The sequence below is a fragment of the Pogoniulus pusillus genome, chromosome 14 (assembly GCF_015220805.1).
Source record: "Pogoniulus pusillus isolate bPogPus1 chromosome 14, bPogPus1.pri, whole genome shotgun sequence".
NCBI lineage: Eukaryota > Metazoa > Chordata > Aves > Piciformes > Lybiidae > Pogoniulus > Pogoniulus pusillus.
Genome location: NC_087277.1, coordinates 1,252,635 through 1,268,125, shown reverse-complemented (window position 1 = coordinate 1,268,125; position 15,491 = coordinate 1,252,635). Strand labels below are relative to the sequence as shown.

Genomic DNA, 15,491 nt, shown 5'->3' with positions numbered 1-15,491 from the left:
TGGCTCAGCTCAGGGAGCCAGCCCAGCAAGAAGCAATGAGCAGCTTTGCAGGCTGAGTCACAGACCCACAGACCATAGACTCATAGAATCAGTCAGGGTTGGAAGGCACCACAAGGATCAGCCAGTCCCAACCCCCTGCCATGCCCAGGGACACCCTACCCTAGAGCAGGCTGCCCACAGCCTCAGCCAGCCTGGCCTCAAACACCTCCAGCCATGGGGCCTCAACCACCTCCCTGGGCAACCCATTCCAGCCTCTCACCACTCTCCTGCTCAACAACTTCCTCCTCACCTCCAGCCTCACTCTCCCCATCTCCAGCTTTGCTCCATTCCCCCAGTCCTGTCACTGCCTGACAGCCTAAGAAGTCCCTCCCCAGCTTTCTTGTAGTCCCCCTTAAGATACTGAAAGGTCACAATAAGGTCACCTTGAGCCTTCTCCTCTCCCGGCTGACCATGCAGGACCACACAGCCTGGATAAAAGGAGACTTCCAGCAGCACTGCACCACTCCAGCAGCTTGGCAGCTGCCTGAGACCACAGGTGCAAAGCACAGAAGCTGAAGCACCTGTAATGTCCAGCCTCTCTCCTTTGGTTTTAGGTGGCCATGCAAATCACGGAGCCACCAAAAGCTGAGCTGTAGCACAAGGCAGGCAGGAAGCCTGCCAGGTGCACAGGAGCAGGAACACAAATCCAGCCCAAAGCTGTTCTGTTTCTTTGCCAGCTGAAGCCATTTAGGTAAATGCATCCTGATGGCCTATGGCAAACTCTGAGCAGCCTTAGCCTGCCACAGAGCTCCCATCCAGCTAAGGCTCCATCTCTCCCTGCAGCACGGCCAGCAGTGAAACAAAGGCTGAGTCCTGCTGGTTCTGTCCTGTAGGGCCCCAGGGGACCAGGAGAGCTGCTGCCTGCCCACGGCTTGGTTTCTGCAGGCCCCTTGGAGCTGCTGCAGGAAGCTCAGTGCTCAGGTGCGCGTTTAGCAGCTTGCACACGTTTTGGGGGTCAGGAGAAGCACAGCAAGAGGAGGAGTCAGTGTTAAAGAGAAGGGCTGCAGAGGCTTTTTGCATTCCAGGGGCAAGGCTTTTTCCTTCAGTGGGCATCTGTCTGCAGTGTTTGCAGCCTAAATATCAGAAGCAAGAGCTGGAAAATGATGCTGGTTAGAAACTGCTTCTTGAAACGAGTCATGACAGATTCTCCTCACTGACCCTTTCCAGTCTTGCAGCACTCGTTGGGAAGTGCTCACATCTCAAAGCCCCAAACATGGCAAATCACAGCTTTTATCTGACAGAACTGCTACCCATGTCTCGCCCCATCAGTTCATCCCACAGCAGCACAGAGCATCAGGGGGTGGAAGGGACCGCGGGAGATCACCCGGGGCAGGTCACCCAGGGCATGCCAGGACAGAAGAGAGAGGGAAGAGGGAGGGAGGGAGAGAAGAGGGAGAGAAGGAAAAAGAGAAAAAGTGCTGTTGAAGCACTAGAGCAGCTCAAAACTAAGGCTCACCTCTGCCCCAGGTGTGTTTGCAGTGGATTTCTTTCTTTAAAAAGAAAATCCTCTACCTGGGAACCCTCCTCCAGCTCTCCTGAGCCACAGAAACAGGTCTTGGTAAGCTGCCCTAGGCCAATCGTTTAGAAAAGCAGCAAACCCAAATCCTTTCCCCCCTGTGCTTCCCAGGTCACAGAATGCAAATCTGTAGGCCTCCTGTTCCCACCTGCAGCACAAGCTCTGGCTGAGCCCTTGGGAAGCAGCTTGCATTTGCCTTGCAATGAAAAGCAAGGGGCCTGCCTTTGCTGCCCGGAGCAAGCAGGTGAGAGAACGTGCTGCTCTTTTTTGTTGCTAAGCAGCTTTAGACACTTGAACTTAAGCAGCCAGAGGGGAAAAGAAGGCCACAGTCAGGCAGCTGGTACAAGCAAGGTGCAGACACAGTCCTGGCCCGAGCCAGTGGAAGGGGCTGAGGCTGGAAAGCAGCAGGTGCAGCCCTGTGCACGCTGGCTCCAGCACATTGCTGCTTCCGAGCAGCCACCTCCTGCTGCAGCTCAGGCTGCCAGGCTGTGCCCAGGCTTGGCTACCCTGCACACACACAGCTGCAGCTGCTGAGCAGGGAGCTCAGGTTTGCAAAGGTCTCCTAAAGCAGACCACTTTGAAGTGAGTTAGGAAAAGGATCCTCACTCCCCTCCTCTGTCTCTGAAGATCCGCACAGCTCTGAGGGGCTCCAAAGGGGAATTTTTACAACCCTGTTCTGTGCCTATTTGCATTTCAAAGCAATTAAGACTATAAATAGCCTCGGGAGGCTTCGGTCTGAGGAAAAGGTCCCATTTCATTAGTGGTTTTTAAGCTTTTCTCAAGGCTCCCTTTATCTCCAGAAGACATTCTGGGAGAAGGGCAGGATAAATGAAGCAGGAATAAGTAATCCTATGACTCATCAGCATAAAGCAGTTCAATGTAGGCTTAAATATGTCCCCCCCCAAAAAAATAAAAGTGCTGCTGGCCCTTGTGCCAGCAGGGGTCCTGGTGTCAGTTGGCAGGTAAGGTGCTCTCTCCTTCCAGCCTTGACTTCACCACATCATCTTCACTACTCAAAGTGCCATAGCCTGGAGTGTGAGGGTCTGGTTGTATTTTCCCTGTCAGTGTTTGCCCTAAGAAAATGGGGAGAGAGAAGGGAAAAAAAACGACCCTGTGAAGAATGTTAATAACACAAATCCCCCAGCCAAGGCAGCATTTAGACATTCCTCGCCCCAGTGATCCTTGTTTTCATTCCACTGCTTGGGATAAGAGCTTGGAAAAGCCCTGGAAGGGTCTTTGAAAATGAATCTCTTGGGAAGAGGAGTAGAAATGAAGAGTGAGTGGATGTGTTCAACCTGGCTGCAGCACACGCGTGGCTCAGCTCTCCTCCTGCCCTCCCATCACCTGCTGCTTCCTTTCTGAACAGAGGAAAAGCCCTGCTGGAGGGGAGGAGAGGGAGAGAGGGGGGAGGAGAGGGAGAGAGGGGGGAGGAGAGGGAGAGAGGGGGGAGGAGAGGGAGAGAGGGGGGAGGAGAGGGAGAGAGGGGGGAGGAGAGGGAGAGAGGGGGGAGGAGAGGGAGAGAGGGGGGAGGAGAGGGAGAGAGGGGGGAGGAGAGGGAGAGAGGGGGGAGGAGAGGGAGAGAGGGGGGAGGAGAGGGAGAGAGGGGGGAGGAGAGGGAGAGAGGGGGGAGGAGAGGGAGAGAGGGGGGAGGAGAGGGAGAGAGGGGGGAGGAGAGGGAGAGAGGGGGGAGGAGAGGGAGAGAGGGGGGAGGAGAGGGAGAGAGGGGGGAGGAGAGGGAGAGAGGGGGGAGGAGAGGGAGAGAGGGGGGAGGAGAGGGAGAGAGGGGGGAGGAGGACAAGCCAAAGCCCTGCTCACCAGGAACAGTCCCACAGTTGATAAAAGGAGTCTGTAATTGCTCCTCTTGCTGATCTCTTGCAATTGCGAAGACACCGAGGGAAGCCAGGAGGCACCTGCAAAACAGCAGTGGAGTCCCCATTACAAGAGGGCTGTGGAGATGCTGGAGAGTGTCCAGAGCAGGGCCAGGAGGATGCTCAGAGGGCTGCAGCAGCTCTGCTGTGAGCACAGACTGAAAGAGTTGGGGCTGTGCAGGCTGGAGCAGAGGAGGCTCCCAGGTGACCTTCTTGTGGCCTGCCAGGATCTGAAGTGGGCTACAAAAAAGCTGGGGAGGGACTTTTGAGGCTCTCAGGGAGTGGCAGGACTGGGGGGAATGGAGCAAAGCTGGAGGTGGGGAGAGTCAGCCTGGAGGTGAGGAGGAAGTTGTTGAGCATGAGAGTGGTGAGAGCCTGGAAGGGGTTGCTCAGGGAGGTGGTTGAGGCCCCATGGCTGGAGGTGTTTAAGGCCAGGCTGGCTGAGGCTGTGTGCAGCCTGCTCTAGGGTAGGGTGTCCCTGGGCATGGCAGGGGGTTGGGACTGGCTGATCCTTGTGGTCCCTTCCTACCCTGACTGATTCTATGAGTCTATGGTCTGTGGGTCTGTGACTCAGCCTGCAGAAGACTTCTCATTGCTTCTCTTTGCTGGGCTGCCTCCCTGAGCTGAGCCAGCCAGGCTGAACAGAGCCTTTAGTGAGCCAAATCCCTGAGCTGAATTTGCTCATCTCCATTTTCTATCACTTTCCCTGCAGCCAGGGGACACAGCAGTTGTGTGCACTGCTCCCCCTACCCCAGTCCAACTGCAGGTGATGAAGATGCCTGCAGTGATCAGCCCCTTTGACAGCACCATGGCAAGACACCTCCAGCAGCAATGGGAGATGCCTTTAACCATCTCATGCCTATTGTCCAGCAACTGCCACCTGTCCCCAGAGCTGTGACCATGCTGGTAGCCAGCAGAAGGTCTCTCTTTAAACACTGATTGTTAACAGAGGAGGCTCAGGGCAGAGCTCATTGCTGTCTGCAGCTCCCTGAAGGGAGGCTGTAGCCAGGTGGGGTTGGGCTCTGCTGCCAGGCAATCAGCAACAGAAGAAGGTGACACAGCCTGAAGTTGTGCCAGGGCAGGTCTAGGCTGGATGTTGTTAGGAAGTTGTTGTCAGAGAGAGTGATTGGCATTGGAATGGGCTGCCCAGGGAGGTGGTGGAGTGGCTGTGCCTGGAGGTGTTGCAGCCAAGGCTGGCTGGGGCACTTAGTGCCATGGTCTGGTTGGTTGGGCAGGGCTGGGTGCTAGGCTGGGCTGGCTGAGCTTGGAGCTCTCTTCCAGCCTGCTTGACTCTGTGACTCTGTGTTTCTCTCCTGCTCTGGCAGGGGGTTGGACTAGATGGTCTTTCAAGGTCCCCCCTGACATTCTATGGCCCTTAGCACGCTCTAGGCTTTCCTGTGGGCACTTTGTGTCCTTTTCTGGCACAAGAAGCAAATGTTGTGGTGCTGCCTTGCAGGCAAGCAGCTCAGCTCATTGCCCAGGCCCCAGTGGCACCACAGACCAGTTGGAAGGCAGCACAGGAGAATTTCTCACAGCTGTAACATGGTCTTTGGTGGAGAGCAGAGATGCCTCCTTGCTGCTGCTTTGTCCTCCCCCCAGCAGATCAGCAGCTTGGAAGTGTCTCACGTTTTGACGTACTTGGGTTCAACCCCAGGCCTCCAAAGTCCCCAAGCTCAGGCATCAATCTTTCCTTTAATGCTTTCTCACCCTCCTCTAATGGCTGTTCCAGAACACTTCAGTAACAAGGGGGGTTCTTCTTACTGGGAAAAGAGAGGACCCCGCGAGGCACCGCGGCTGCGGCGCAAGCCTTGCCACGGGCTCCAGGCCGATCCACTTACCCCAGCAGGAACATGAAGAGGCTCAGCAGAGCTGCACTTTGGAATTCCTGATAAAATACAGCCCCTGGAATGCAACAGAAACAAGAACTGCAGATCCTGCCTGGCTTCCAAGCCCTGGGAGGTGCAGCTGGGAGGGTCAGCAGAAGTGTCACGCTCCAAGAGAGCAGAGCAGTGCCAAGGCAGATACTGCTGGGAGGGGTTGGCTTTCTCTGCCTGTATCACATTGCCTAGGCTTGCCCAGGTGTGATGGTTTGAGTGTTCCCTGCCCGCCCCCCCCCCCCCCCCCCCCCCCCTTAAGAAATCACCCAGACTGGGCTCAGCTGGGCTGGAGGTGAAGGACTGCAGCTTTACATCCACAGCTTAGCACGAGGCACAAGCAGAGAGTTACAGCTACAGCTACAGACAGAAATAGGCAAGGGAAAGGCAATGCAGAAACACAGCAGCCCTCCAGAAACCAGAGCCCCCAGGAGGAGCTCCCAACCACCCTTCCACCTCCTTCCCACCTTACCCCAGACTTTGCCTTACGTTCAAGGTGAGTTGGGAGGATTGGCTGGGAGGGGTAGGAAGCAGCAGGTTACAGAGAGAAGTGCAGGCAGCCAGAGCCAGAGAGCAACTCTGTTATCTATGTTTGTGTTCTTGTTCTTGTCCATCCCAGCAAGCCTGTGAGTGCAGCAGACAGCAGCACTGTTTCCCTTTCACAGCCTAGCATCTAGTTCTTCTCACCACAGTATCCCAGCTGGCTTCAAACCAGCACAGCAGGGTGCTGCAGGAGGGCTGAGGCAGGTTTAGCCCAGCAGTTTGGAGCCCCTGCTGGGTTAGTCACTGCACAGGTGCAGGTGCTTGGTGCCTTGTCAGCAACAGCTTTCATGCAGGTCAAACGCCAGGTCTTGCTCACAAGCAGGCTCAGGCCAGTACAGCTAAGAGGTTCTTCTGTTAGAGCAAATCCAGGGGAGGGCCATGAAGATGCTCAGAGGGCTGCAGCAGCTCTGCTCTGAAGACAGGCTGAGAGAGTTGGGCTCTGCAGCCTGGAGAAGGCTTTGAGGAGGCCTTGGAGTGGCCTTGCAGGATCTGAAGGGGGCTGCAGGAGGGCTGGGGAGGGACTATTGACAAGGTCTGGGAATGACAGGATGAGGAGGAATGGGTTTGAACTGGCAGAGGGGAGACTGAAACTGGATGTTAGGAAAGAGTTCTTTGCAGTGAGGGTGGTGAGACACTGGCACAGGCTGCCCAGGGAGGTTGTGGAGCACAGAATCAGCCAATGTGACCTTTGATCACATCCACAACCTCTCTGGAGGTGTTCAAGGCCAGACTGGATTCTTAGCATGCTCTAAACTTTCCCATGGGCACTGTGTGTCCTTTTTTGGCACAAGAAGGAGTGTTGTGGTGCTGCCTTGCAGGCAAGCAACTCACCTCATTGCCCAGGCCCTGGCTGCTGTCCCTGGAGGTGTTGAAGCCAAGCCTGGCTGAGGCACTTAGTGCCATGGTCTGGTTGATTGGCCAGGGCTGGCTGAACTTGGAGGTCTCTCCCAACCTGGTTGATTCTATGACTCTATCAGCAGACAGCAATTCTGCTAGCAAAGCATTCTGTAGAGGCAGGAGGCCAGAAACAAACCTGAAACGATGGCACTGGTGGTGAAGAGCACAAAATGAAGGGGCACAACTGCTGTCACTGCATGCAGATGGGTTGCTTGATCCAAGAACCTGGAAGACAAGCATCAGCACACCTTATTCCTGCAGGAGGCTCACTGCCCTTCTGGGCAGTTGAAGCCACTTTACATCAGCTCAACAATAGGTGCAACCAGTTTGGGCTTTTGAGGCTTTTCTACCCCAGCAGCAAGCAGCCCTGGGCAGCTGTGCACTGAGCTGAACACCCAGCTGCCTGGAGAGTGCAGCACAGAGCCATGAGGAAGATGAAGGGAATGCAACATCTCTCTTATGAGGAGAGCCTGAGGGAGCTGGGGCTTGGAGCAGAGGAGCCTGAGAGGTGACCTCATTCGTGCTTATAAAGATGTGCAGGGTGAGTGGCAGGAGGCTGGAGCCAGGCTCTGCTCAGTGATGCCCAGTGCCAGGACAAGGGGCAGTGGGTAGAAATTGAGGCATATGAATCACAGAATGTCAGGGGCTGGAAGGGACCTCCAAAGCTCAGCCAGCCCAACCCCCCTGCCAGAGCAGCATCACCCAGAGGAGATCACAGCCAGGCACAGCCAGGTGGGTTTTTAATATCTCCAGAGGGGGAGGGCTGCTTGGGCACTGCTGCTCAGGGTCTGCCTTGGTTGCTGGAGGCAGAGCTGCTGCTAGCAGCCAGGGACAAGCGGCTCTAATTCAGGCAGGTCGTGTAAGGGTCTGTGGTCCAGCACAGAGCTGAGCTTGAGAGGTCTCACAGGAACTGTTTCACTTTGCTGAAGCCCACAGCACTGCTGCTGCTCACCCCAGGTTGGCTCTAACACGTATTTGGATGCTTACCCATGCAATAAATACCTCAGGCACACTCTGTCCTGCTGGGAAAGCCCTGGAAGGGGGCTGTGGGAGGTGAGAGTTAACACTCTCAGCACTCTAAACCATAAACACAGAATAGGAACATTCCAGGGACATGGAATGGGGGGGGGGAGGAAGTGAAAAGTAAATAAAATAGAGAATTGGTTATAAAAGAAAAACAATAGGTTAAGTCTGTGTCATTTCATTCATTTCTTGGGCTGGTGTATGGTCTGCTGCACAAACTGTGCTGCCTCCTGCCCCCTCCTCTTCCTCTTCCCTGCTCCTGCATGGCTACACTGACCTTGGCTGAGTAGCTAAGAGTGGGGTCTGGTCTTCCTTCTGGGGCGTAGGGAGAAGAAGGTGGCTGTGAGCCCCTTCTGGGTTTGTTACTTCCAAAGTGTAGATCTATGTTACCATATTTTCCTAGAAGCAGCCAGGTAGGAAAGACACCTCCAAGGTACCCACTCCAGTCAGCTGGTTTGGTGCCTGTGCATTGCATTACATGCTTTTAGACTGCAGTTGTGCTCTAAGTACAGCTTTATCTTGGCTTCCAAACCTTCTGAGATGCTCTGATGATGTTTTCTTTTTTGAGGGGGAGAGGTAATTTTAACCCTACCATTTTAAGCCTACCACGGGGGCCCCAAGCCTGTGCTTTCTGGCTTAGGAATCTGCTGTGCTCCTTAGAAAGGCAACAGAAACCCTAAAGAGAATCATCAGCAAAAGCATGCAGGGCTCACAGGAGAATCACAGAATCAGCCAGGTTGGAAGAGAGCTCCAAGCTCAGCCAGCCCAACCTAGCACCCAGCCCTGCCCAACCAACCAGACCATGGCACTAAGTGCCCCAGCCAGGCTTGGCTTCAACACCTCCAGGCACAGCCACTCCACCACCTCCCTGGGCAGCCCATTCCAATGCCAATCACTCTCTCTGCCAACAACTTCCTCCTCACATCCAGCCTAGACCTGCCCTGGCACAACTTGAGGCTCTGTCCCCTTGTTCTGTTGCTGGCTGCCTGGCAGCAGAGCCCAACCCCACCTGGCTACAGCCTCCCTGCAGGCAGCTGCAGACAGCAATGAGCTCTGCCCTGAGCCTCCTCTGCTGCAGGCTGCACCCCCCCAGCTCCCTCAGCCTCTCCTCACAGGGCTGTGCTCCAGGCCCCTCCCCAGCCTTGCTGCCCTGCTCCAAACACCTTCCAGCACCTCAACATCTCTCTGCAATGGAGGAGCCCAGAGCTGGACACAGCATTCAAGGTGTGGCCTGAGCAGTGCTGAGCCCAGGGGCAGAAGAACCTCCCTTGTCCTGCTGCCCACACTGCTCCTGAGCCAGCCCAGGATGCCATTGGCTCTGCTGCCCACCTGGGCACTGCTGCCTCCTCTTCAGCTCCTCTCTGCCAGCACCCCCAGCTCCCTCTCTGCCTGGCTGTTCTCAGCCACTCTGGCCCCAGCCTGTAGTGCTGCTTGGGGTTGTTGTGGCCAAAGTGTAGAACCCTGCCCTTGGCCTTGTTCCATCTCATCCCTTTGGCCTCTGCCCACCCATGCAGCCTGGCCAGGTCCCTCTGCAGGGCTCTGCTACCCTGCACAGAACAGAATCACAGCAGTGACCCCCAGGCCCAGCACTGCATCCAGGAGGATGTTTCCAGCACAGGCTGTTTTGATCTGACCCACAGCAGCCAAACCAAATCAGAAGGGACACAGAGAGAATGCAAAACCCCAGGCTGCCTCTTCTAGCAAACATGGCCAGGAGAGGACAGACAAAGAGACCCTGAGCCCAGGCAGCACAACCAGCACTGCTTTACTTCTGTTTCAATGTAGACCTGGCAGAAAGGAAGGAAGAAAAGCCTGGCAAGAAGGCGAGGAGGTGAATTCAGCAGTTCCCCACTCAGGCAGCTGTTGTTTCCTGAGCTGTTCTCCCAGGGAGGGAAGCTGGCAGGAGATGGCTTCATAATCTGCTGCAGGGCAGCTCCCGAGTCCGGCACGCAGCAGCTCTGCGCAGCAACGCCTGCGCTGGGTTCCATGTGGGAATGCTCTGCTCTGCCACGAGCAAGCTGCCTTGGCTCCTCTGCTGGAAAAGCAGCACGCAAGGAAACACCCAGAGCAGCCCAGAGGAGATTACTGAAGCTTTCTGTCAGCACCTGAAGCGGAGGGAGCAGCACAGAGCAGTCCTCCTGCCAGAGCAGCACCATATAATCTAGCTCAGGTCACAGAGGAGCACATCCAGATGGGCTCTGAGGGTCTCTGGAGAGGGAGACTCAGAATTTACTGAATGCAGAGAGCCCAGAGAGTGGGGCACTGAAAAATAAGAAATCACTGAGGCAGCAGCAGCACATCAAGTAAGAGGTCACAGGCTCCCAGGATGTCAGGGGTTGGAAGGGGCCCAAGAGCTCATCCAGTCCAACCCCCCTGCCAGAGCAGGACCACACAATCCAGCTCAGGGCACACAGGAACACATCCAGACAGGCCTGGAAAGGCTCCACAGAAGGAGACTCCACAGCCTCTCTGGGCAGCCTGTGCCAGGGCTCTGGGACCCTTCCAGTCAAGAAGTTGCCCCTTGTGCTGAGGTGGAACCTCCTGTGCTGCAGCTTCCATCCACTGCTGCTTGTCCTATCCCAGAGAGCAGTGAGCAGAGCCTGTCCCCCCCTCCTGACCCCCAGTCCTCAGAGATTTATAAATATTGATTAGATCCCCTCTCAGTCTTCTCCAAACTAAGCAGCCCCAGGGCCCTCAGCCTCTCTTCATCAGGCAGTGCTCCAGTCCCCTCCTGTGCTGCAGTTTCCATCCATTGCTCCTTGTCCTAGCACAGTTGTTGGGATGTGGTGCTTGGGGATGTGGTTTAAGGACTGAACCTTGCAGAGCAGGACTCTGGGTTGACCTTGGGCAATCCTGAGGGTCTTTCCCAAGCTAAATGTTTCTGGAACATAGAAGGTTTCACCTCAACAGGAGGTGAAGTGAGGATGACAGAGCCCTGGAGCAGGCTGCCAGGGCAGGCTGTGGAGTCTCCTTCTCTGGAGACCTTCCAGACCTGCCTGGATGCATTCCTGTGTGAACTTCCCTCCAGGATCCTGCCTTGGCAGGGAGGTTGGACTGGATGATCTCTGGAGGTCCCTTCCAACCTGTAAAGTCCTGATTCTGTGAAAGGCAATGGACTCTCTGTTCAGATGACATTAGAGTGACCACTGAGCCTCTTCCTACCAATCCAGAGGGCCACCAGGCCCCTTAGCCTCTGTCCTCTTCCCATTCACCCAGTGCACACCATGGGGACGCATCAGTGATGACAGGAGGAGGATCACTCTGCCCAGTTGGGCACAACTTGGGGCTTCTCCCTTTCTTTGGGCAGATTAAGAAGGGGAGTGGTAAGGGAGGACAAAATGGTCACACCTGAGATGGGAGGACACTCCAACAGAACCCAAGTGCTCTGGATTTAGGGGGGGAAAGGGGGAAATGCAGTGTGAGGTGGAAAAGGGACAGATATGGTGGAAAAGGGGAGGTGGTGCTGAAAGGAGGGAGATGGAGGCGAAAAGAGGAAGATAGATGGGGGAAAAGAGGAAGGAAGAGGGGGGAAAAGAGGAAGGAGTAATCAATACAACCAAGTGTAGGCAATTCATGCATCAGACAAAGCCTTGACAATCCACACAACCAACTGCAGGTAATTTGTGCATCTGCCAAGGTTCTGCCAGGGCTCTCTTGCCTTTGAGTGCAACTTGCATCTGGAGCTGATAGTAGAGAATGAAACTGCTGGATGAAACGTAGGTGGAATCTAGGAGATGAGTTCCTACTCACTTGACTTGGAAAGCACAGGAAGCCACCATCAAGACAATCATGATGTAGAAAATGGGGTCTGTGAGCTGCATCTTGCCTCGCACAGAGAGGGCGACCATGCTGGCCACAGCCTTCGCAGCAACGACAGCCACGGACGCTGAAGGGCAAGAGGAGACATCAGCAGGGCACAGCTCACAGCAGCCCCTCCAAGGTGTCAGGGAGGGGGGACAAAGTGGCAGGTCAGAGCCATAGAGCTGATGAGCTGAGAAGACACTGAGGTAGGCTTTGGTGACATTCTTCCAGGCACCCAGGGGCAGAACAAGAGGACACAGCCTCAAGCTGTGCCAGGGCAGGTTCAGGACGGACGTTAGGAAGAAGTTCTTCATGGAAAGAGTGATTGGCATTGGAGTGGGCTGCCGGGGGAGGTGGTGGAGTCTCCATCCCAGGAGGTGTTCAAGAGGAGGCTGAATGAGGTACTTAGTGCCATGAGTTAATGAGAAGGGTTAGGTGACAGGCTGGACTTGATGATCCTGGAGGCCTCTTCCAACCTGCTTAGTTCTGCTATTCTGTGACATCCCAGGCAAGCAGCAACAGAAGAAGGGGACACAGCCTCAAGCTGTGCCAGGGCAGGTCTAGGCTGGATGTTAGGAGGAAGTTCCTGGCAGAGAGAGTGATTGGCATTGGAATGGGCTGCCCAGGGAGGTGGTGGAGTGGCTGTGCCTGGAGGTGTTGCAGCCAAGCCTGGCTGGGGCACTTAGTGCCATGGTGTGGTTGGTTGGCCAGGGCTGGGTGCTAGGTTGGGCTGGCTGAGCTTGGAGGTCTCCTCCAACCTGCTTGATTCTATGCTTCTAGAGTAGGACTTGTGTGTGTGCAGGTGTGCACATGTGTAAGGGACAGGCTGAGCTCTGGGTGAGGTCTTAACCCTCACAGGAGGCAGCTGATGTCTTAAGGGAGCATTTACAGGTGAAAGCCACAGAACCAGCCTGGGCGCCAGAGTGAATCGCTCTTACCCAGCAGTGCTACCATCAGCAGCAGAACCAGCAGGTGCTTCACAGCCTTTCTCTTGTGGAGGTAGAGCAGAATGCAGAAGGTGATAATTTCTAAGATCTGGAAATAACAGAGCAGGAAGTCAGAGCTGTGAAGCTGTGCAACAAATGCTCCACCCAACCTCTTGGAGATTTCCCACTCATTCCCCCTGCTCTGGCAGCTCAAAGGTGAATTACTTCAGCATCCTCTCCTAACAGCTTCCCCTAGTGCCAGTTGGCTGAGCTGTCAAACTACTGCCACCTCTCTCCTCTCACAGTAACTTAACCTGATTTCTTTAGTTTTTCCTTTTCTTGTCCCACCCATATGTTGTTGCAGATGATGCCAAGCTGAGTGGTGTGGTTGCCGGGGCTGAAGAACAGCCCACAGCTGCTCCTAGCTTGGTGTCATCTGCAAAGTTACTGATGCTGGACTCAATCCCCTGGTCCAGATCATCAATAAAAATATTGAATTTTTAGCATTCCAGAGGAAAAGAGAGGGAGAAACTCCTCCTCCTCCTCCTCCTCACTCTGGTCTTGCTCCTGATACTGATTAAATACATCCAAGAAGATGCACGGCATTTGGAGTTCATCTACAGCTACTTTAACCCCAATGGCTGTTCTGTGTTTGAATTAAAATCCAGGTTCAGATTAACCTCAGGAGCACTGTAGCAGGTTGCCTCTCCACACCCTGACTCCATACACAGTTTCTTTCACTCAGGCTAAAAACAATGGGGATAAAACAGAGGGACATGGAAGAAAAAAGCAGAGCCAAGAGCATAGGTGATCTGCCCTTTGAAAGCACAATCCCTGACACTCCAGGAGAGCCCTGTGACTTAGCTGTGCAGACAGAGAGGCAAGAACACACAGAGGCAATAAAAGCAGGCTCAGTATTCAGCTTTTCCTTCAAGCCCCCCAACACCCCACATCTTTCCATGCTTGTTAATCCTGCACCACTGGGGCTTTCCTGTGGCACACAGTGTAGGTCCAGCCTGGAGAGTGCAATGATGACCCAGAGATCTGCTCTCAGCATCACACAATGGCTCCTCATTTTTGCTGCCAGTACATCAGGAGAAAGCCAAATAACCCTAAATGGCTTAGGTTTGGAGGGGACCTCAGACATCATCTCCTCCAACTTCCATACCATGCCCAGGGACACCTCTCAGCTGGACTCATCCAGCCTGGCCTTGACACCCCCAGGAAGGAGGCAGCCACAGTCTCCCTGGGCAGCCTGTGCCAGTCTCACCACTGAAAAATTCCTTCCTTGGCTTGTCTAACCCTGCTCTGCCTCAGCTTCAAACCAATCCCCCTTGGCCTGTCTCTAGACACAGGCTCACAGTGTGTCAGGGCTTGGAAGGGACCCAAAGAACTCATCCAGTCCAAGCCCCCTGCCACAGCAGGACCACACAATCTAGCTCAGGGCACACAGGAACACATCCAGATGGGCCTGGAAAGGCTACACAGAAGGAGACTCCACAGCCTCTCTGGGCAGCCTGTGCCAGGGCTCTGGGACCCTTCCAATAAAGAAGTTTCCCCTTGTGCTGAGGTGGAACCTCCTGTGCTGCAGCTTCCATCCATTGCTGCTTGTCCTACACCTCTGCAGCCTTCCTGCAGGATCCCTTCAGCTACTGGCAGGCAGCTCTAAGGCCCCCCTGGAGTCTTCTCTTCCCCAGGCAGACCAAGCCCTGAGCTGGGGAGTGGTGTGGAGCAGATACTCACCAAGCACAACAGGACAGGCCAGCTCACCAGGCACTTCTGGACTCGCCTTGCTGTCAGCTCCTGGGGGGCAGCTGGAGCGAACGCCACCAGCAAGTAGGTGCCTGTCAGTGCCAGTGCTCCTCCTCCAGAGAAAAGGACACATTCTTTTGAGAACACTTGGCACTAAAACACAAAAGCTTCTGCTCCCTGGTACTCAGCACCATCCCTGAGCTGGAAAGAGTTTCTAGATGTACCTAAGTCCATCGAATCGGGTAATTGGGCTGCTCTGCATTTGTGGTCTTATCCAGTGCAAGGTTTCTGAAAGACTCAGAGAACTTTTGGAGCTATGGAAAAAAGCTTTCAGCAAAGCCTCCTGAGCGAGGGTTCCAAGCCAGCAGTGCACCTCCCAATACGCTCAGCTCTCACACCAAAGGAGGGATTGGTCCTTCACATTTCTCACAGGTACCAAGCAGGCCACATAAACCCAAAGGAAAAGTTGCTTGCTGAGGCAGGCAGGCAGCTGAGTCCTCAACACTGCAGCAAACATCACTGTGCCAGTGTGGGCATGGAGACCTGCACCAGCCATTGACCTGCCCTGCAGTCGTGGGGTGCACACTCACTGCCATGGAGATGCCACACACATCACCACGGGGCTCCCACATACACCTCCGTGAGGGTCCCACACTCACTGCCACAGGGATGCCACACACACCTCCATGGGGGTCCTGCACACACTGCCACAGGGATGCCACACACACCTCCATGGGGGTCCTGCACACACTGCCACAGGGATGCCACACACACCTCCATGGGGATCCTGCACACACTGCCACGGGGATGCCACACACACCTCCATGGGGATCCTGCGCACACTGCCACGGGGATGCCACACACACCTCCATGGGGATCCTGCACACACTGCCACGGGGATGCCACACACACCTCCATGGGGATCCTGCACACACTGCCACGGGGATGCCACACACACCTCCATGGGGGTCCTGCACACACTGCCACGGGGATGCCACACACACCTCCATGGGGGTCCTGCACACACTGCCACGGGGATGCCACACACACCTCCATGGGGGTCCTGCACACACTGCCACGGGGATGCCACACACACCTCCATGGGGGTCCTGCACACACTGCCACGGGGATGCCACACACACCTCCATGGGGGTCCTGCACACACTGCCACGGGGATGCCACACACACCTCCATGGGGATCCTGCACACACTGCCACGGGGATGCCACACACACCTCCATGGGGATCCTGCA

General features: G+C 55.2%; 1 protein-coding gene across 1 annotated transcript in view; it reads right to left on the bottom strand.

Annotated features, from left to right (window-relative positions):
* Positions 1 to 1,857: 1,857 nt before the first annotated feature.
* The window catches only part of NIPAL2 (NIPA like domain containing 2), a 34,403-nt gene continuing 20,769 nt past the window's right edge, over positions 1,858 to 15,491 (bottom strand). Inside the window, exons 5-11 of the mRNA XM_064154036.1 lie at positions 14,231 to 14,352; positions 12,500 to 12,596; positions 11,511 to 11,646; positions 6,874 to 6,962; positions 5,262 to 5,325; positions 3,371 to 3,465; positions 1,858 to 2,628 (exon numbers count right to left, since the gene is read on the bottom strand). Of these exons, the coding sequence (XP_064010106.1) occupies positions 2,507 to 2,628; positions 3,371 to 3,465; positions 5,262 to 5,325; positions 6,874 to 6,962; positions 11,511 to 11,646; positions 12,500 to 12,596; positions 14,231 to 14,352 (725 nt within the window). The 3' untranslated portion in view covers positions 1,858 to 2,506. The remainder of the gene's footprint in view (positions 2,629 to 3,370; positions 3,466 to 5,261; positions 5,326 to 6,873; positions 6,963 to 11,510; positions 11,647 to 12,499; positions 12,597 to 14,230; positions 14,353 to 15,491) is intronic.